Source organism: Cervus canadensis, chromosome 1 (genome assembly GCF_019320065.1).
Source record: "Cervus canadensis isolate Bull #8, Minnesota chromosome 1, ASM1932006v1, whole genome shotgun sequence".
Lineage (NCBI taxonomy): Eukaryota > Metazoa > Chordata > Mammalia > Artiodactyla > Cervidae > Cervus > Cervus canadensis.
This window is the reverse complement of record NC_057386.1, coordinates 108309333-108330157: the sequence shown is the minus strand read 5'-3', so window position 1 is coordinate 108330157 and position 20825 is coordinate 108309333. Positions and strand designations below refer to the sequence as shown.

Genomic DNA, 20825 nt, shown 5'->3' with positions numbered 1-20825 from the left:
AGTTTCTTTTGTTAGCATACTGTGCTTAGGATGTTTAGAACAATCATGAGCATTTTGTGCAATGAAAGCACATATTTATCAAACAAGCCAGAATGCCAGCAAAAGGGTTTGAATTGAAGCATTTCCTTCATCCCTGGCCCCTTCATAGGGTACCAGTGTCCAGGAGATTTATTAATTAGCGTTTAAGTTGGTCTTTATTCAGTGAAAGAGGAGCAGGAGAGTTCTCAGCAGGCAACACAAGAATCTGCAGCAGGGCAAACAAGAACAACAGCAGAAAAGGGGGGAGGATACAGGGTGGGGTAGAGGCCGAGGCCAACCTGGAGGGTCCCTTATCCTAGACAGCCTTGCCTGTCAGGTTTTTTCCTCATGACCTCGTCATGGATGGGGTCTCGGACGGCCTTGCCTGCCCGGTATTTTCTTCATGACCTTGTCAAGGGCGGGACCTCCCATAACGGCTCCTGACAGCTCAGGGTGCAGATGTGGGCCAGAGTAGCAGGAACCCACTGTTTCCTCTTCACCCAACAAGCCCATTGGTGAGGCCGCACCCCTGCCCATGGGGTTTCTGGGGTCCTGAGGGGCTGGTACCCTGGAGTCCACAGGCACAAGTGGCCTCAGGTGGCCTTGCTCACCCCACCGAGTGTGGTCTGGCTGGAACCTGGAGGCGGCAACGAGCGTTTCTCCAGAGCAGGGTCAGCAGTGCACGGCCCAAGCGCCACAACCAGCCCGGCCCTGTCTTGCTTCTGTAAACCAAGTTTAACAGGAAGCAGTCACGCCCGTGTGTTCACAAAGGGTCTGTGGCTGCTTCTGAGCTCTCAGGACAGAATTAAGTAGTTGCCACAAAGATTATATGGCCTAGAAAACCAAAACTAGTTCCTATCTGTGCTATTTATGGAGAACACTTCCTCTCACCTGGCCCAGGGTGTCTCTGTTGGGGCGATTTTGCCTCCTTGGGGACCTTCGGCGATGCCTGGGGACGTCTGTGGTCGTCATAACTACGGGCGGGAGGCTGTTTGGGTGGTGGAGGCCAGGGATGCTGCTGGACCCCCTAGAGGGCACAGGCCAGCCCCCCATGGCACAGAACCATCAGGCCCAGCAAGGGACCGCGTCCACACACATCCCGGGGCACCTCTCTCCTCGCCGGAGGGACAGCAAATGTGTTTTCTAAGCTGCTTACCCTGTGCACAATCAGGTGACAACAGCGTGTCCTGTCCTTGGTAGGGGCACCCCCAAGGGGCCATGTCAGCCACCTGCCCCGGAAGACCCACAAGCCCACGGGTTCTGGCCAAGCAGACCATGGCCGGCCAGTCTCCTGGGACCTTCACCCTAGCTGGTTCTCAGGTGCATTCCACTCATTCTGATGGTTCACAAAGCATCCCGGGCCTCCTCCGAACCAATTCAGACCACTCGGCAGAACAACCTCCCAAGACGCAAGCACCTTTAATCCCCAAATCCACCCTCCAAGGGGGTTCACAGGAGCGTCTTCTGGCCCTGGGCAGCCCACCGCCCCAGCCTCCTCGCCCACACCCCCACCCCGTGGGGATGCAGCCCTTCGGCCTTTAGTGCAAGGGGAGCGTGTCCCGGGGGGCCCCGGGGCCCTGGGAGCCCGGAGTGGCTAGCTCCCTTTCTTCCCTCTCCTCTCTCTGCATCTCCCGCCTCCGCCCCATGCCCAGGGCCCCCATAGCACAGATATAGACAGCCTCGTCCTCGGCCTGCAGCCCAGCGATGCTCAAATACCCCGTGTTCTTGGCCAGGTCTTTGGAGCCGGAGAAGCGAGGGGGGACATTGGGGCCCTGCCTCTTGTCCGAGTGGGAGAAATATCTCAGCAGGAATCTCGGGGGGTGGCCGGGCCTCTGCTGGTACCAGTAGATGCTGTAAAGGCCGATGTCGTGGTCGCCGCGCAGAGTGCAGGCCAGGCGGACGGTGTCTCCCAGGAACGAGGCCATGGAAGGTGGCTGACTCAGCACAGGCTGAGGGCTGCAGCCTGGGGACACAGAGGCGGGTGGGCATCGGGGCAGAGCAGGGCGTGGGAAGGGGCCGGGAGCCGCGAGCTCCGGGGCTTCTCACCTGTGCAGTGGACCAGGAGTCCCAGGAGGACGAGGACCCAGGACATCGTGCGGCGGAGCAGAGGTCTGCCTCCAGTGTGCGCAGAGCCCCCGGGTCCTCGCGGGGCAGGGCCAACACCCCCGCCCTCCTCCCCACCTCCCAGAGGTGGGGCCTTGGCACGCCTGGCTCCCGGTGGCCATCCCAAACTTCCCTGGGTTTGTGATGCTGGTCGGGGGGAGCGGCCACGTGCTGGCCCTTGTGGCTCCTGCCTTAACCCAGGGGAAGCTTTGATGGAGGAAGCACCTGCATGGGGCTCACAGACCAGTGCCCAGGAGGCCAGGATGGAGTCCCTGAGGGGGCGACTCCGCATCCCCCAAAGGAAGCTGAGCGCCACAGAGTAAGCTTCTTGTGCACACTTGTGTGTGTGGTGAGCCAGGAAGAGAGGACAGGTCCTCATGGTGGGCAACACCTGCTGGGGGCTGCAGAAGGTGTAGGGGCCCTGGGTGAGGGTCCGCTCCGTCCCCTCCCATGCCCCTAGCATGCCCCGCCCCCTCCAGACCCAGCCGCTGTTCCCCTGGAGTGAACCCGGAGTGACTAGCAGCTCCTGAAAAGGAAGCAACTGGACGGGCTTTCAGGAGGGGGCAGAGGTAGCCTTAGCCACTCTAGCTCTGTCCCAGGCCTTTGCCCCTCGTCCTCACGGGGGTCTCCCCAGGGAGCCGGGGAGGAGGCGTCTGTGAGCTTTGTGGTCCTGGGGGTCCACTCCTGCCCCTGGGTCCTTGGGTACATAAATGAGATGCTGTGTGTTGACCACGGTGTGTATAGTAGAGAAACGGCTACTCTTTGTCCCTGGTTCCTGGGAGGCAGCCTCTAAATCCAGCGCTTGTTATTCAGGGGGGCCCCTGAGTTTATACTAATGGGTGATTCGTGAAGGATGCTGGCCATGAGGAAAGCCCCACCCAGCGATGAGACGATGCAAACTTTGAGCTGAGCTCCCAGGACGGGGAGGGGGGCTGGAGACCGAGTCCATCACAGAGCCAGTGGTCCCCGCAGCTGTCCTGAGGAATGTAATCCCAGTGGCCACCGAGGTTCAGGGGAGCCTCCCAGGCCATTTGGTCAGAAATATAGGTGGCCTGGGGATAGCTGAGTTTGTAGCTGGTGTCTGAAATGAGGGATGGGTTTTTTTGGGGGGGGAGGGGGTCGCATCCTTAATTTGTGCAAGTCGCCCTAAACTCCACGTAGCCAGGGTCAGAATCAGATTGTAGGACTTCCTTGGTGGTCCAGTGGTTAGGAACTCGCCTGCCAGTACAGGGGACAAGGGTTCAGTCCCTTTTGTGTGAAGGTTCCACACGCCCTGGGGCTGTTGTAGCCACGCGTTGTTCTGGGAAACAAACTCACTCAGAAGGACAATGCAGATAGTGGAGTGCAGTTTATTACACCTGCGGGCCCAAGGCAGAGTCTCCTCTTAGCCAAGGACCCGGACCAGTGTTTGTGAAAACCTTATATACCCTGAGTGTATAAGGTTTCCTGAAACTAGTCTGAATAAAGGAAAAAGAAAGATACAGTCAAAGTTAACCCGTGATCATATGCCTTAAGCCTAGGTAGTTAACAGTGGACAATTATCAATAGGCCTGTGGTCATACCCCAATAAGCATAACAGAATGTATGATTCTATTCGGTTACAGAGATAATTAGGGTACTCTTTTAGGCATGGAGAGCCCTGGGGCTCTTCCTTCCGGGGGCCTGGTTTTCCAGTGGTATGTTGTTTCCATAGATACTGGGCATAGAGCTCCAAGTCCACAGTCTGGCCCAAGATGGAGTCCTGCTTTCAAGATGGAGCCTGTTCTGTTTCCTTCTTCAGGGCAACTAAAGCCGCTGCACCACAGCTCCTGTGCTGCAGCCACTGAAGGCCTAGAGCCCGTGCCCTGCCGCAGGAGGCCACTGCAAGGAGAAGCCTGTGCAAGGCAGTGAGGGGCGCCCTCCACCCCTGGCAACTAGAGAAAGCCCCTGCACCGCAAAGAAAGCACAACCAAAAATAAATAAATTTTAAACATTCTCCTTAAAGAAAGATATTAAAATAAAGCCACGAAAATTATTTTAAATCTCCCATAAACCCATTACTCTAACACAAAAGGTTATTTTTATTTTCCAGATAGGTTTTACATTAGCTCATCCACGCATTCTACAATGTTTATAGCATTCAAAGAAGCCTGCTATACACGCATCGGTAGTTTTTAGTTTATTAGTAGTAGATACGTCTTCATGCTTATCATCCAGATTTCCTCCCTGTAGGTAATTGTCATTATTGCCTCCCCGCGGCGGGTGAAGAATGAGATGGAAGGCATTTGGGGGGAACCCCTGTGACCCCGCGTGCTAGGGCCGACTGGAGGATCCGCCCGGAACTCTCGAGCTTCAGAACCCACAAGTGCGAGCGTGCAGCGCCGGAGGGCTGGTGGGGTGGGGGGGTGGAACGCTGTCCGGGCACGGACCGGAAGCAGATATCAACAGACCCGGAAGCAGATGGCGGCGGGCCTCCAGGAGCAGGAGGCTGGAAGCAGGTGAGCGGCAGGGCGCCGTGCGGTTTGGGGGGCGGGTCCAGCCCCGTGGCTGGGCGCCGGTCCGGGCCGGCTCAACAGTCTCGGCTCCTCCTCCCGGGCGGGCGGGTTTGGGGAGCGTCCAGAAGGAGGGGGCTCTGGGGCCGGGGCCCCTCTGCACCGAGCTGGGTCTGCGTCGCGGGTGGGGACTGAGGCGGCGTCAGGCGGGGTTGGGGTCCAGGCTCCGCCCCAGGCCCGGCCCGGCCCGGCCTGGTTCAGTCAGGAGGGCGCCCGGGGTGTACGGGAGGGCGGAGGCGGCGAAAGGCACTTGTCGGAGCAGATTCGCTGGAATCCTGAGCGCTGCTTTCTCCCGGCGGCCTCGTCTGGCTTCGCTATTGCTCGAGAAGGGGACGTGAGGAGTCAGCCCAGCGCGGGCTTGGTGGTCAGCGAGCCGGGGGTCCCGAGAGCCTTGGCAAAGGTCTGACACAAGTCTCAGCTGTTCTGAACCTCAGTCTCAGTTCAGATCAGTTCTGTTCAGTTGCTCAGTCGTGTCTGACTCTTCGCGACCCCATGGACTGCCGCAGGCCAAGCCTCCCTGTCCATCACCAACTCCCGAAGTTTACTCAAACTCATCTCCATTGAGTCGATGATGCCATCCAACCATCTCCTCCTCTGTCGTCCCCTTCTCCTCCTGCCTTCAAACTTTCTCAGCCTCAGAGTATTTTCAAATGAGTCAGCTCTTCGCATCAGGTGGCCAAAGTATTAAGTTTCAGCTTCAACATCGGTCCTTCCAATGAACACTCAGGACTGATCCCCTTTAGGATGGACTGGTTGGATATCCTTTCAGTCCAAGGGACTCTCAAGAGTCTTCTCCAACACCACAGTTCAAAAGCATCAAATCTTCGGTTCTCAGCTTTCTTTATACTCTAACTCTCCCATCCATACATGACCACTGGGAAAACCATAGCCTTGACTAGACAGACCTTTGTTGGCAAAGTAACTTCTCTGCTTTTTAATATGCTGTGTAGGTTAGTCATAACTTCCCTTCCAAGGAGTAAGCATCTTTTAATTTCATGGCTGCAGTCACCATCTGCGGTGATTTTAGAGCCCAAAAAAATAAAGTCAGCCACTGTTTCCACTGTTTCCCCATCTGTTTCCCATGGAGTGATGGGATCAGATGCCATGATCTTAGTTTTCTGAATGTTGAGCTTTAAGCCAACGTTTTCACTCTCCTCTTTAACTTTCATCAAGAGGCTCTTTAGTTCACTTTTTGCCATAGGATGGTGTCGTCTGCATATCTGAGGTTATTGATATTTCTCCCGGCAATCTTGATTCCAGCTTGTGCTTCTTCCAGCCCAGCGTTTCTCATGATGTACTCTGCATATAAGGTAAATAAGCAGGGTGACAATATACAGCCTTGACGTACTGCTTTTCCTATTTGGAACCAGTCTGTTGTTCATGTTCAGTTCTAACTGTTGCTTCCTGACCTGCATACAGGTTTCTCAAGAGGCAGGTCGGATGATCTGGTATTCCCATCTCTTTCAAAATTTTCCACAGTTTATTTGTGATCCACATAGTCAAAGGCTTTGGCATAGTCAATAAAGCAGAAGTAGGTGTTTTTCTAGAACTCACTTGCTTTTTTAATGATCCAGCGGGTGTTGGCAATTTTATATCTGGTTCCTCTGCCTTTTCTAAATCCAGCTTGAACATATGGAAGTTCACGGTTCACATATTGCTGAAGCCTGGCTTGGAGAATTTTGAGCATTACTTTCCTAGTGTGTGAGATGAGTGCAACCTCAGTGTACTCGTAGTTTAAAAGAGTTCCAACGAAGGTCTTGTAGTGAAAAGTGAAAGTCGCTCTGTCGTGTCCAACTCTTTGAGACCCCGTGGACTAGACAGTCTATAGAATTCTCCAGGCCAGAATACTGGAGTGGGTAGCCTTTTCCCTCTCCAGGGGATCTTCCCAACCCAGGGATCAAACCCAGGTCTCCCGCATTGCGGGCAGATTCTTTACCAGCTGAGCCGCCAGGGAAGCAGGCCTTGTAGAATTGCTCATTAAAGATTCAACGAAGTGGTGTTTACAGCCGTAGCACCGCCTGCAACGGAGGAGCTTAGAAAGGCTCCTTTCCCTGACTGCCTCGATGTTTGATTCAGTCACCAAGGTGGGAAATCCTCGGGGCTGTGTAATCCTGCTTTAGACCACGGTGTTCTACTTAACTGGCTCGAGCCTGGCCTGCAGAGGTGGGGCAGGGCAGGAGGGGGTTCGGTCGGAGCCTGTTGGGAAGGGCCAAGCAAGCTCTACTGGGGGCTAGATCCCCTGGCTGGCTGGTCTGGTGTCAGGAGGACGTGGCTCCTGGCCTGGGCACGTGCCCTGGGTAAGGCACGCAGGGCACCCTGAAGTTCAGCCACGGTGGAGATGCCGCTCTTGGCCCCGGGGGTAAAAGACCACTCCACTGGAAGGGGCCAGGCTCAAAGGCGCCCCCCCCCCCCAAGCTTCCTAGTGCAGATTTGGGGCCAAAATCCACCTGGGGTCGTGGGGCCACCTCAGCTTCTCTCACAGGAGACCCTCATCTGGAGCTGGTTCAGCTGCTCTGGGCCGTTGTCTGTGAGAGGCCTTCAGGTCTCCCCGAGTTTCTTTCTACCTCGGGTATGTTTGATCGTTCAGAGTGGCAGGTTGTACCGGAAGCCCCGCTGTTCTTTGCGTGTCTTTTGTCTCAGCAGTTGGCGGCGTGGCAGCAGCGTGACGCTGCCTCAGCGTGGTGTCTGAGCCGTTTCCTGAGAGCAGAGTGAGGCGGGGCACCGGCAGCCCGAGGCACGATGAAGACCGTGTTCATGGTGGCCGAGAAGCCGTCCTTGGCCCAGTCCATCGCCAGGATCCTCTCTCGAGGTAGGAGGGCAGCTCCGGCGTCCGGCAGCTTTGGTGTGGGAGCATGGGCCTTCCTGCCCCGCCAGTCAGGCCTGCCTTCTTCCGAAGCAGCCCCAGGCCCCTGGAGTCGCGTCTGTTTGGGAATGGCGGGCATGGATGAAGCCCTCGGCCCCTGAGTCACTTGGTCCCTATGGGGTGCAATTACCTCCACACTCGGTGTGAGCCGGGTCTCCCCCCAGGCACAGGTAGGAGCAGGCGGCAGGCAGGGGGGCTGCTCTTGAACGGCAGAAGCCCGCCCTGCTAACCTGGGCAGGAAGTCCACCGGAAGGCCCCCTGCCCCAGCCTGGGTGCCAAGGCCATGCCCGGGTGTCCGCACTAGTGCCCCACGGATGCCCAGCTATACGCACACCCCGCATGCCACTCAGGAGCGCCACGAGGCTGAGCCGCGGCCCCAGGGCACCGGGAAGCGATGACACTGCCCTTGCCCACGTCCTTGGGTGCTGGGGACTCAGAGATGACAGGCGTCTGCCTTGACCTCCCCTTGGTCTAGCAGCTGAGGGAAGAGGAGACCCTGGAGCAGCAGGCTGAGAAGTTGTGGTCTGGAGGGGAGGGGAGACTCAGACATGCCTGGTCCCCAGAGGCCGAGAGAGAGACCGGCAGAGGGACCCTCCGTGGGTTGTCAAGATGTCACCTTGGGGTCGACAGTGAGGGCGTCTCCGGGTCATTTCTGAGGAGGGTCTGAAAGAGGCAGGAATCAAATTCAGGAGTGAGCACAGAAATGCAAACAGCCCTTGGGCGGTCTCTGAGCACTGTGGGGGGGCCTGGCCCCTGGGAAGCTGCGTCAGGGCCGCCCACCTCTCCGCAGGCAGCATGTCCTCGCGCAAAGGGCTGAACGGGACGTGCTCGGTGTACGAGTACCCCGGGACCTTTGCGGGCCAGCCCGTCCGCTTCAAGATGACGTCTGTCTGCGGCCACGTGATGACCCTGGACTTCCTGGGTGAGCCCCGCCCTCGCCCACCCCCATTCCACTGCGGAGCCCTGCCCCGTGCTGCCCGCGGCCCAGAGGGAGCCCGGGGTGGGCTCGGGGCAGAGAGGTTTGTCCAGAAGTGGTGAGTCCGAGGCTGGCAGGCTGTGGGGGCTGCCCTGCAGTCCTCGCCACAGCAGTGGCCCTCGGTCACCTTCCTGGGCAGCGTGGAGGCGGTAGCGCGCACCTGAGTGGGAGCCTGGCCTGTGCGGGTGTTCTGGAGTGGGCCACTGCCTGCTGAGGGTGCCCGTTGTCTGCGGTCATTCGGCAGCTGGCAACGAAAGGCCAGCGCCAGTGACCCCGTGGACTGGCTCCAGGGCTGTGGTTGCTGTGGGTCCGACCGGAACTCTGGGCTAGCTGCTTCTCTGCTCCTTTTGTGTGAAAGGTCTGAGGACAGAGCTGTCGCCTCCCAGGATCGTCCAGGCCCCCTGCACCCCGAGCCTCAAGTAGAGAAGTGGGGGGCAATGCACGGGACAGGGGGCCTGAGGATACTGAGGTCCCCTGGGATCTGCTGAGCGCTTGTCAGGGCCGGCCAAGTGCTGGGCGGGGAGAGGGTGTAGGCACTGACCGAGGAGGACACAGGGTGAGTGGCATGCCTTTTGCCTGGGCAGTCAGCCCTCCAGGAGTGGTGCCCCCGCCACAGGCCCACCCAGAGCTGGCTAGCTCCTGAGCGAAGGAGGCCCTCCCCTGAGCCTCCCTGTCCGGGGTCCCGGGCCCCATAGCTGTGACGTGTGGTCCTGACGTCCCGACATGTGTCACAGGAAAATACAACAAATGGGACAAGGTGGACCCCGCTGAGCTGTTCAGCCAGGCCCCGACGGAGAAGAAGGAGGCCAACCCCAAGCTGAACATGGTGAAGTTCCTGCAGGTGCGTCCTGGGCTCCCTGGGGCCCACACTTCCCCTTCACGGCCTGCCTGGGCACCCCGGTCACTCAGCCCCGGGCCAGCCTCCTGCTTTAAAATGGTTTGGTGGGGATGGGTTCTAAAACAAATGTAAACACGGGGACTTCCCTGGGAGTCTGGTGGTAAGAATCTGCCTGCTGGTTCAGGGCACGCGGGTTCAGTCCCTGGTCCAGGGAGATCCCACGTGCTGCGATCTAAGTAAGTCTGTGTGCCCCGAGTGCTGAGCCAGTGCCCCAGAGCCGGGGCTTCCTACCGCACCGTGACAGGAGAGTAGCCCCCTCACAGCGGCGAGGTCCCGGTGCACCCAGGAGTAGAAGTAAAAACATAAAATAAGAAATAAACAACAGTAAAAATAATGCAAACCCATGGTAAAAGTTAGAAAATACAAGTAAGGAGGAAGAAAAAAATTTATCTGTAATCTCAGCATCTAGGACCACTGCCGTTAACGTTTAGTGATTTCAGTTCAATCTCTTTTTTGATGCAGTTTTGGGGATTAAGATCTCATGGCATTTATTATGTTTTTGGTCTAAAAACTAGCAGTTCTGAACTACATTCTTTGCTGAGAGGCTGAGCCACCGGTGACTCCTGCCCTGGCTCCAGGGCTCCTGAGGGGGGCCTGGGGGGGCTCGGGGCGCAGGCTCTGCGTGGGCGGTGGTGGGGCGGCCGGGCAGTGCACACGCGTGTCTGTGCGCAGGTGGAGGGCAGGGGCTCTGACTGCATCGTGCTGTGGCTGGACTGCGACAAGGAGGGCGAGAATATCTGCTTTGAGGTGAGGGCTGGGGGTCCGCGGGCCGCCACACTGGGGGCCAGGGCCCCGAGGGGTGGAGGTCCATGCGGCCGGCCGGCTCTGCCCAGGCCGGGAGCGTCCCGTCATCTGGCGGGCAGCGTGTGAGGAAGTGCTGGGGCAGGATTTCTCCGGCGCAGGGCTGCCGGGAGGAGAGCGTGGCTTCTGAGCATTGGGCCCTCCCGGCCCCACCCCGGGACCTCAGCCCTGCGGCCGGGCGCCCTGTCAACCCCTCTCACCCCTGCCAGCCAGCTCTGCTCCATCACGGTGCCCGCCCCGCCTCTGCCGCTCCCAGAGCTGCAATCGCAGGAGCCCCTCAGGCTGTGACACCCCGCTGTCGCCCGGGGCCCTCTCCCAGCCCCACCCACCCACCTCCACCGCGGCCTGCGTGACTCTTAGTGACTGGGCTCCGGGACCCCCAAGCCTGCCGGGGTGTTGTCCAGAGCCCATGCTCCTACCTGTCTGTTGCCCTGCCTTCTTTTCCCATCGCTGTCTTTACTCCCATTGCTGGAGGGTCTCCCAGATGCCGCCCCCCTCCCCATACTCTCCTCAAGAAGGCAGACTTGGTGGCCGGGATCTCTTGCATCCCTGGCAGTAGCGCCTCCTGGTTGAGGGTGGAAGCCGCTGTAGGGAGAGAAGGGTGTGAACACGGAAGGGAAGGGAGTGCGGTGGCCGAGGCCCGCGGAGACCAAGGCTGCGGAGGGGAGGGCGGTGGCCGGCTGGCGGGAGCGGGAGGGGCGGGCGCCCAGGCAAGCTGTGGGCGTCACCGCCGGGCCCCCTCAGGTGCTGGACGCGGTGCTGCCCGTCATGAACCAGGCCCACGGTGGCGAGCAGACGGTGTTCCGGGCCCGCTTCAGCTCCATCACGGACACGGACATCTGCGCTGCCATGGCCCGCCTGGGCGAGCCCGACCACAACGAGGCGCTCTCGGTGGACGCGCGGCAGGAGCTGGACCTCCGCATCGGCTGCGCCTTCACGAGGTGCCCTCCCCTCCCGCCCCGTCCCCCCAGGCCCAACCAGAGACAGGAGACTGTCCGCCTTCTCGGTTCCTGAGACAGCTGTCTCTCGCTGACGCAGACCATGGGGCCCCCGCGGCAGTGAGAGTGGGCGGGCCCCGGGGGGAGGCGTGGGGCGTGCGGGGAGCTCAGAGCTGCTGCCCTCTGCCTGCTTCGGAGCAGGGAGCAGGGCGCAGGGCTTCCTCCCGCCCCGCCCACCCGCCCCGGCACCCGACACCCGAGTGCGTGCCTGACTGGCGTGTCCTTGTCTCTCCGACCCCCTTCACAGGTTCCAGACTAAGTACTTCCAGGGGAAATACGGCAACCTGGATAGCTCGCTCATCTCCTTCGGGCCGTGCCAGACCCCCACGCTGGGGTTCTGTGTGGAGCGGCATGACAAGATCCAGTCCTTCAAACCGGAGACCTACTGGGTGCTGCAGGCCAAGGTGCGCCGCCTTTTCCCGTTCACACCGGGATTTGCTGGGCTTGGGTGTGGCGGCTGAGCGCCTCCACCGTCATCGTGGTACCCAGGCCCAGGGCATGGACGTGGACCGCTGTCCCAGTGTGGGCACAGCAGAGGGCCGTCCAGCCCAGGGTCAGGTCCGCCACTGGGCTGGTCAGGTCCAAGGACTGGATTGAGGGCCATGGGCCACTGGCCTTCCAGCTTCTAAAAAGCCTTAGAACACGTTTTCCAAGTAGGAAAGATGGAAGGTTCTCGTAGAACTCCGAGTATAACATGGAGCCGCTGCAGTCCACATGGGGCTGGGGTCCCCGGTGGGGCCAGGCCGAGGGCTGCAGGGGCTGTGGGGGTGGCTGCAACGTCCCTGAGGACAGCTCAACCTTGGCGCTGGGCTCCCGTCCTGAGACTGTCTCCCTCACCCCAGCGAGGCCTCTGTCAGAGCATTCTGTGCTCCGGGAGGGGCTGGGCCTCCACCCACACACTGGGCTGCGGCCCTGAACAGGCCCGGCCTTGAGCCCTTCCAGCCAGGCCCGGGGAAGGACCAGCTCCGCCTGCCTGGACTCCCCGCGGGCGGAGGCTCACCTGGGTGCTGTCTCTCCCTGACTCTCCTCCTGTCCCCCTCCTGCAGGTGGACGTCGATAAGGACCGCTCCCTCCTTCTGGATTGGGACCGGGTGCGCGTGTTCGACCGGGAGATCGCACAGATGTTCCTGAACATGACCAAGCTCGAGAAGGAGGCCCAGGTGGGCTGCTGTGGGGCCGCGGAGGCCTCTGCTGGCCAGGGCACAGGGCTCCCTCTGTCTTTCTGGAAAACAGACACCTTTTAGAGAGAGGAGTAGTTACTTCCACACACGCCCGCACCGCGATCCTGCCCCTCCCCTCCCCCAGGCCGTGGCCACCACACAGCTGCCTGCTCTGACTGGTGCACATGCCCTGTGGGTGCCCCCTTGCTCGATGTCTGTCCTCGGCACATCCAGCCAGAGGCCCCTGTGCCCGTCGAGAGCCCGCCCAGGGCCCACAGTCAGCACGGCCGCTCCAGGCCATCAGCTCTCCTGGCCTCACCGGCCACTTTTCTCACTCAGGGTCTCAGGAATTGGAAGCATGGCGCGTGGCTGGTAGGAGGAGGTTGATGCCACGGGGCAGGGGACTGGCCCCGTGGGGCTGACGGGCGGGCCCGCGGCCGTGGCGGCTGCACCTTGCAGTCGTGCCTCCTTGGGTCCCTCTCGCCCCGTGCGGTCGATTCAGGCGCCAGAGCTACTTCTAAAGCTGCCCCACGCTTCTGCCCGTGACAGCCACCACGTCCCGGCCTCCCCACCGTGACCCCAGCCTCCACTGCTGCGTCTGTCTGTCCAGAGCTCGGGGTGTGGCCCTGGCTGGGTTCACATGGGGTTGGCAGGGGTGAGTGTGGCGGTTGAGAAGCCTGGATTGCTTCTGCCGTAGACAGGACGGTCACTTCTTCAACAGCCGTTCAGCCCAGAGGCTGAGCTGGTTGCTCACCTCGCTTTTCCGCGAATGGGAACTGTTCACTGAAGTTCCTCACGGCGACCCACAGTTAGAAGTTAGGAGATTTCACAGAGAAAGTTCCGGCTTCCCGCTTTTCCTGACGAATCAGAGGGTGTAGCGACGCTTGGGGGCACGGTGAGGGGCCCGCACCGCAGGGCCCCCCACACCCCAGGGCCCCCGCCTTCCCTGCGGACAGGGGTGCCGGCTCCCGTTGGGCCCCCATGTGCAGCCCTGTTCCTGACTCCTCTCCTCCAGAGCTTCTCTCCTGAAAAACAGTCTCTAGAGTTCTCTCTGATTTTCCTTTCTTGGGCCTGAACAAACATTCATTCGAATCGTGGGGCCGCTGTAAAGGGCAGTAAAGAAGCCCGGAGGGCAGGCGAGAGTCAGACCCTCGGCGGCTCCTCGCGCGCCCACCCAAGCGCCTGCCCACCCGCCCTGACCCCGGCCCCTCCCCAGGTGGAGGCCACGAGCAGGAAGGAGAAGGCCAAGCAGCGGCCACTGGCCCTGAACACCGTGGAGATGCTGCGTGTGGCCAGCTCTGCCCTGGGTAAGTGCGGGCGCTGTTCCTTTCTCAGGGCCTCGTGACCCGGAAGCACAGGCCACCTGGCTGATAGGAAGGGGTGGCTGCCACCAGGCAAGGGGCCGGCCGTGTCTCGAGGGCTGCGCCGGTCACCCGCGCCCGCCCCGCTGGGGGAGCTCGGCCTTGGGCTGGGCCCGCAGACAAGGGCACTGGCCTCCCAGGAGCCTGAGCGCCCAGCCTGGGCACCCGGCGTCTTGGCGCTGAGCTTGCGTCTCTGGCAGGAATGGGCCCGCAGCACGCCATGCAGACCGCCGAGCGGCTCTACACGCAGGGCTATATCAGCTACCCGCGCACCGAGACCACCCACTACCCCGAGAGCTTCGACCTGAAGGGGCCTCTGCGGCAGCAGGCCAACCACCCCTACTGGGCTGACACGGTGAGCTGGGCCCGAGCGCTGAGCCAGGGCGGCGGCCCCTGCAAGGGCCGGGGACTGCGCCTGGCTCACGCCCTCTCCACCCCGGCTCCCCGCAGGTGAAGCAGCTCTTAGCAGCAGGCATCAACCGCCCACGGAAAGGCCACGACGCTGGTGACCATCCCCCCATCACCCCCATGAAGGCTGCCACGGAGGCCGAGTTAGGTACGGGGCTCCCCAGACGTCACGCTCTCTGGCACACACGCACGCACGCATGCATCGAGCTTCACAGGAGGGCAGGGTGAGGCACGCTGGTGACCCAATCTCTGGAGGGGGTCAGGGCCCGTGGCAGCGTGGGGCGTCTGAAAGCTGTGCTCCATCGCTGGGCCGGGACAGGAGTGACATGGGGGCAGGCGCTGGGGCAGGCACTCGGAAGGCCCTGGGGCAGAAGGCCAGGTGGGGCAGTGTGACAGGCTCAACCATGGGGGGGCCTGGAGTCTCCCATCCCCGCGGGCTGGGAGCAGGGGCCCCGGTGCCGCAGCAGGAGCCGGAGCCTGGCACTGAGCGTCCACGCCCGTGGCAGGGGGCGAGGCCTGGCGCCTCTACGAGTACATCACCAGGCACTTCATCGCCACCGTCAGCCATGACTGCAAGTACCTGCAGAGCAGCGTCTCCTTCCGGGTTGGGCCTGAGCGCTTCACCTGCACGGGCAAGACCGTCATCTCCCCAGGTGGGGCGGCAGGCGGGCGGCTCCCCCCTCCGCGGACGCGCGGCACATCCTGAGGGTCGGTGTCCCTGCAGGCTTCACGGAGATCATGCCCTGGCAGAGCGTGCCCCTGGAGGAGAGCCTGCCCACCTGCCAGAAGGGCGACACCCTGGCCGTGGCCGAGGTCAAGCTGCTGGAGAAGCAGACCAGCCCGCCGGACTACCTGACGGAGGCCGAGCTCATCACCCTCATGGAGAAGCACGGCATCGGTGTGTCCCGCCCAGGCCCGCCAGGGCCCACCGAGCGGGGCGGGGCGGCTGGGGGCCCTGGCTGCGGCCTCCACCCCCGGGCCTGGCCTTGAGCCTAGAGATGCGTCCTTGGCACTAGCTCATCTCCAGGGCTGAGCGTTGGCCGAGGGGGCCCCTGATTCACCTGCAGGGATGGCACAGGTCGAGTCTGCGGACAACAGGAAGGCCAAGGCCCCACAGCCCTGTTCCCTGGGGCCGGAAGCGCCACATGAGGCGGTGTCCTCAGGAGCTTGTGTGGCCGCTGCTGCGCGGGTGAGGGGTCTTGCCCAGACCCCAGGCCCAGGGTTGTGACCTGAGTCCTCACACCCCTGGAGCCAGCCCGGTGCCCCACTAGGGGCCCTGCCTTTCCCTGGGCTTGGCTCTGGTGGACCAGGCCCCTAGAGGCTGACAGGCTCTGGATGGCCATGGGACGGCCAGGCTGCTCTGCAGCTGGAAGCGTCCCCAGGGCCAATCAGGAGGGGCCCCGAGGCCACGCCGCCGGCCGGTCTGCCAGCTGCTGGGGGACCACTTGGCCACGCCGCTCTGCGCGTGGGTCTGCGCCCTGGTTCTGGAACGAGCGTGTGCCGTGGGGCGAGGCGGGGAGAGGCTGGAGCTCACATTCAGCAGATGCGAGAGGCGGGCGGCCGAGCTCCTTCGCCTCTGAGCCACCAGGAGCCTCCGCGTCTGGGGACAGTCCAGCCCAGGGTGGGCCTGCGAGTGGCGCGGGGGAGGGGGGAGCTGAGAAGCCGGCTTCGCAGGGCGGGCGGAGGGAGAGCCGAGTCCGTGCTGTGCCCAGGGACGGACGCCAGCATCCCTGTCCACATCAACAACATCTGCCAGCGCAACTACGTGGTCGTGGAGAGCGGGCGCCGGCTCAAGCCCACCAATCTCGGCATCGTCCTGGTGCACGGCTACTACAAGATCGGTGAGCCCCGGCCCCGCCCCCCGCCGCAGGGCCCGCCCCGGCCACGCCTCCCACTTCAGGCCACGCCCCCACCACAGGGCCCACACCGGCCGGGCTGATGGCCCCCTGAAATTGTTGGGTCTGAGAGCGGGGGCCTGGATTCCTGCAGACTGGCTCCTGGCCGGGCCTGGAGTCCTTGGTGCTGGGCCGTGTATCTGCCCTGAGGGGTCCCCCAGGGGCCGTGGGAGACGGCACAGACCTCAGCCGCGCAGCCCGACCGGTGACACCGTCCTGCGACGGGGTGCCCTGGTCCCCAGCATAGGGCTCCTGGGAGATCACAGGTGGGAGCCCTACCCCTGCACGCGGGGCGAGGGCTCACAGCGCCCCCGCCCGCCCGCAGACGCCGAGCTGGTGCTGCCCACCATCCGCAGCGCCGTGGAGAAGCAGCTGAACCTGATCGCCCAGGGCAGAGCCGACTTCCGCCAGGTCCTGGGCCACACCCTGGACGTCTTCAAGAGGAAGTTCCACTACTTCGTGGACTCCATCGCGGGTGAGCGTGCCCCTTCCCTGCCCCTTGGCGGGGGAGCCTGGCTTAGGGCCGTCACCCGCTCCGGGAGACCGGCTCCCAGGCCCTGGCTCCAGGGGGCTGCCCTCACCCACCGCCAGGGGCGCCCCTGGACACGGGCGGTGGTCCCTGCGGCTGGCCCAGGACGCCAGCGTGGGGAGGCAGCGGCCGGGGCTGGGCTGTGATTCCGGTCCTGCTGGCTTGCAGGCATGGATGAGCTGATGGAGGTGTCCTTCTCGCCCCTGGCGGCCACGGGCAAGCCCCTCTCCCGCTGTGGGAAGTGCCACCGCTTCATGAAGTACATCCAGGTAGGAGGGCGTGTGTCCACGACACGCAGTCTCGCCTCCCCGCAGCCTCGCTCCAGCGGCCTTCACATGGAGTGACCGCGAGGTCCGGGCAGCTTCGTCAGCAGATGCCCAGCGCTGCCCTCAGACCCAGCTGCGCATGAGCCGTGGGGCCCTGACCCGTGGGCCGTCCACGCGCTCCTGACCCCGCGTTCTTCGCTGTCACGGGAGCTGACGCACACGTGGGGTTTTAGCAGCGCCTTTGTGTGGAACAGTGAGCCCTGAGACTCGGTGACCAGAGACCCTGGCCTGAGCAGTCCCGGCAACACCACACTGCCCGCCCTGAGTGTGTTCTGCGTCGTGCGCCCTGCTCTGTGTCCCAGGGAGGCTGAGGGTGGGCGGGTGGGCCGGGAGGCCCCGGCAACCCTGTGACCCCTGCCCCCCGACCCCGCCCAGGCCAAGCCGAGCCGCCTGCACTGCTCGCACTGCGACGAGACCTACACGCTGCCCCAGAACGGCACCATCAAGCTCTACAAGGAGCTGCGGTGCCCGCTGGACGACTTCGAGCTGGTCCTGTGGTCGTCGGGCTCGAGGGGCAAGAGCTACCCGCTGTGCCCCTACTGCTCCAACCACCCGCCCTTCCGGGACATGAAGAAGGGTGAGCCCCGCCCGCCCGCGCCACCCTGGACTCCAGCCTGGGGACACGGGGGGAGGGTGCTGGGGGGCCCCCCGCGGGCAGGGGGAGTCCCCAGTCCCCACCCTTCTCAGGGAGACCCGTCCCTACGTCCAGCAGCTTCCAGGGCAGCCAGTGGTCCCACCTGGGCCCCAGGGAGTGAGACAAAGGGGGGTAGACCTGACTGGAGGCCGCCCAGACGCCCTTCCAGAAACCTCAGCGTTGGGGGGGGGGGGGGGGCGTGAGAGTCAAGGAAGCCCTGAAGAAGCAGAGCCCAGGGCGAGCGTGTGTGGGGCGAGAGGAGGGGCCTCCGGGGTGGGGGTGGGTGCGTGCGCCTCACACGGCCCTCCCCGCAGGCACAGGCTGCAACGAGTGCACGCACCCCAGCTGCCAGCACTCACTCAGCATGCTGGGCATCGGCCAATGCGTGGAGTGTGAGAGCGGCGTGCTGGTGCTCGACCCCACCTCCGGCCCCAAGTGGCGCGTGGCCTGCAACAGGTGCAACGTGGTGGCCCACTGCTTCGAGAACGCCCACCGCGTGCGCGTGTCCGCCGAGACGTGCGCCTCCTGTGAGGCCGCCCTGCTGGACGTGGACTTCAACAAGGCCAAGTCCCCGCTGCCAGGCGACGGCACGCAGCATACAGGCTGCGTCTTCTGCGACCCAGTCTTCCAGGAGCTGGTGGAGCTGAAGCACGCAGCTTCCTGCCACCCCATGCACCGCGGGCCCGGGCGGAGGCAGGGCCGGGGCCGGGGCCGGGGCCGGAGGCCAGCGGGGAAGCCGGGCCCCCGGCGGCCCAAGGACAAGATGTCAGCCCTGGCAGCCTATTTCGTGTGACGGCCGGCAGGCCACGGGGATCATTAAATGCGGTGTCTTCTGCAGAGCCAGTGGCTCCCCAGCCTTCCTGCCGTCGGAGGGCTGTGCCCATCCCCTTGCCTCTCCCTCGTCCTGCACACGCCCCCCGAGTGCCCGCCCTGCCCGAGTCCTGCAGGGGGGCCACTGCACAGAACCAGGAGCAGGCCCGGTGCAGGGCGCCCGCTGTGTCCCAGCGTGAGCCGTGGCGCCCCACCACCCGAGGCTGGGGGGACTCCTCCCTGGGTGTGGGCCCCCACTCCACCCACTGCCCACCAGGTGGGTCTGTGTGTGGGGGGCCTGCATGTGACCCTGGCCCCCCAGGCCTGTTCCCCTTCCCGTTCTCAAACGTGTCCCCTCAGACAGAGGTGGGCAGCAGCAGATGGCAGGGTCAGGGGGAGCCACACCACCTGCAGGCCACAGGTCACCTGCCCGCTTCCCATGAGGGCGCCCACCTCAGCCCACCACATGCCCACCTTGGGACGTCACCCCGTGCCAGGCCTCCACCTGACGGGCCCCATGAAACGCCTCCCCAAGCCTGCACGCGGGGCAGGTTGGAACTGCTGCCCGGGTCGTAGGTTCACCCGAGAGGCTGGAACTCGGGCTGGGCGGGCCGGGTGATGTGGGAGGCTCCTTTCCCAAGGGTAGAGCCAGGGCTAGAGCTGAGGCAGGCAGAAACAGGGCGGGAGGAGCTGACACCAGCCACAGGGCTGGTCAGCTCCTGGGCGTGGGGTTGGCCCTGTGCCTGCTGGAAGAGGCATGCTCCCGGCCAGGCGGCATGCCTCACTGCCCCGCCACCTCCCGGCGCTGGCCTCGGGGGGCATCAGTGCTGAGGAGTCTCGTGTGGCCGCCCGGGAGGCCCATGGGATGTCGGCTGTCACAGGATCCCCTCCCCCACCCAGCAGTCCTCAGACTTCAGTTCACACTTGTTCTGGGTGGACTTTGAGAAACACTGAGGCAGGGTCTCACAGCAGCCCTTGGAGGGTAGGTTGGCAGCTCTTGGTTTCCTTCTGATATGGAAACTGGATATGGGGCAGCTAAGGAACATGTAGAAGGTCACAGGTCATAAGCACTTAACCACAGGCCTTGCTGGGGTCACCATGCTGACTTGCAGGTGGGGTTGGGTTACAGAATCTAGGAAGGCCTGAGGAGAAGGGAGCCCACCCTGCCTTCTCTGCCCAGATGCCCACTGCCTTTTATATCCACCCCCTTCCCAGTCTGTCCTTCCAAATCAGCCGACTGTTAGTTCTCCAGACTCCTGTTAGTGAATCTTAGTTCCTGGGCCAGACACGGCCGTGTGCCCACCTGGAGGTCAGGTGGGCAGGGCCCCAGTGGGGCTTTTGAGGGCTCTTCCAAAAAAGTTTATATTATGCTTTACAACTGCATTGATATAAAGATGAACATATTATATATTAAAACATTTTCTTTGACCTAAATGTTTGTTTATCTGTTCGGTGTTAAAATACTTCCAGGGAATTCCGTGGCGGTCCAGCGGTTAGGATTCCCCACTTCTATGGCCAGGGACATGGTGGATCCCTGGTCCGGGAAGTAGTATACCACAAGCCGTGTAGCATGGCCCCCAGTTTTTTCCCTTGGTCTCTAGGGTGGCAGAGAAGCGGCCCCCTGAAGATGTCTGCGTCCTGGGCCCTGGAACTGTGCTGCTCTCAGATGACGTGGTGAAGGGGAGTCAGGGCTGCAGGCTGAATTAGGGCTGCTCATCTGACTTTAGAACAGATTACCCTGGGTCATTGGTGGCCCAAGGTCATCACAAGGGTCTTCTTGGCTCCGAAGGTGGAACCATGAGCTAAAAGAGGCGGGGCAGTTAGAAGCTGAAAAAGAAGGGAAAACAGATTCTCCTCTAGAGCCCTCAGAAAGGAAGGGCACCCTGATGACCCTTGAATGTAGGCTATTGAGACCCTGCAGGCTTCCGACCTCCAGGCCTGCAGATAGTAAGTGTGTGTCTGTGGCAATATGAAATTAAGGGTCCCTAAAAGGGTCGTGTGGAGAAGGCAATGGCACCCCACTCCAGTCCTCTTGCCTGGGAAATCCCAAGGACAGAGGACCCCAGTAGGCTGCAGTCCATGGGGTCGCTAAGAGTTGGACACAACTGAGCGACTTCACTGTCACTTTTCACTGTCATGCATTGGAGAAGGAAATGGCAACCCACTCCAGGGTTCTTGCCTGGAGAATCCCAGGGACGGGGGAGCCTGGTGGGCCGCCGTCTATGGGGTCACACGGAGTCGGACACGAGTAAAGTGACAGCAGCAAAAGGGTCGTGAGCCCCAGGCAGCGTCAGGTGGCACCCCCGCTCCACCAGCCGCTGACCCGCTCTCGACTGTGCAAGCTGCAGTGTCTGGGCGCTCCCGAGGAAGGGGTTGCTTTGTCCACCTACCCGGACGCCAAGGGCGGAGCAGACGCGCGCCCCGCAGCCGCGGCCGCCAGGGGTCAGCAGAGGCCGGCACCACCCTCCCGGGCCCGACTGCGCCTGCGCCACGGCCGCACGGGAAGTGGGCGGG

General features: G+C 62.5%; 2 protein-coding genes across 4 annotated transcripts; one reads left to right on the top strand and one right to left on the bottom strand.

Moving 5' to 3' along the window:
* Positions 1-401: 401 nt before the first annotated feature.
* On the bottom strand, positions 402-2421 carry VPREB1 (V-set pre-B cell surrogate light chain 1). The gene is made up of 2 exons (XM_043434270.1): positions 2065-2421; positions 402-1981 (listed from the first exon to the last, which is right to left on the bottom strand). The coding sequence occupies exons 1-2, from the start codon at positions 2411-2413 to the stop codon at positions 1557-1559; spliced, it is 774 nt and encodes a 257-aa protein (XP_043290205.1). The 5' UTR covers positions 2414-2421; the 3' UTR covers positions 402-1556.
* A 2106-nt stretch (positions 2422-4527) lies between these two features.
* TOP3B (DNA topoisomerase III beta) lies at positions 4528-19745 on the top strand. Of its 3 annotated transcripts, none has more exons than XM_043490367.1 (18): positions 4528-4598; positions 7293-7461; positions 8306-8437; positions 9226-9332; positions 10062-10136; positions 10935-11131; positions 11436-11592; positions 12235-12348; positions 13565-13655; positions 13910-14064; positions 14160-14265; positions 14624-14770; positions 14842-15015; positions 15830-15958; positions 16338-16487; positions 16710-16810; positions 17243-17444; positions 17816-19745. In XM_043490367.1, exons 2-18 carry the CDS (start codon positions 7392-7394, stop codon positions 18292-18294), a joined length of 2586 nt encoding a protein of 861 aa, XP_043346302.1. In that variant the 5' UTR covers positions 4528-4598; positions 7293-7391; the 3' UTR covers positions 18295-19745. The 3 variants fall into 3 exon arrangements, with proteins under 3 accessions (XP_043346302.1, XP_043346292.1, XP_043346312.1); XM_043490357.1 differs by having other exon boundaries at positions 4531-4598; positions 7296-7461; XM_043490377.1 differs by lacking the exon at positions 4528-4598 and having other exon boundaries at positions 7296-7461; positions 14624-14749.
* Positions 19746-20825: the final 1080 nt, after the last annotated feature.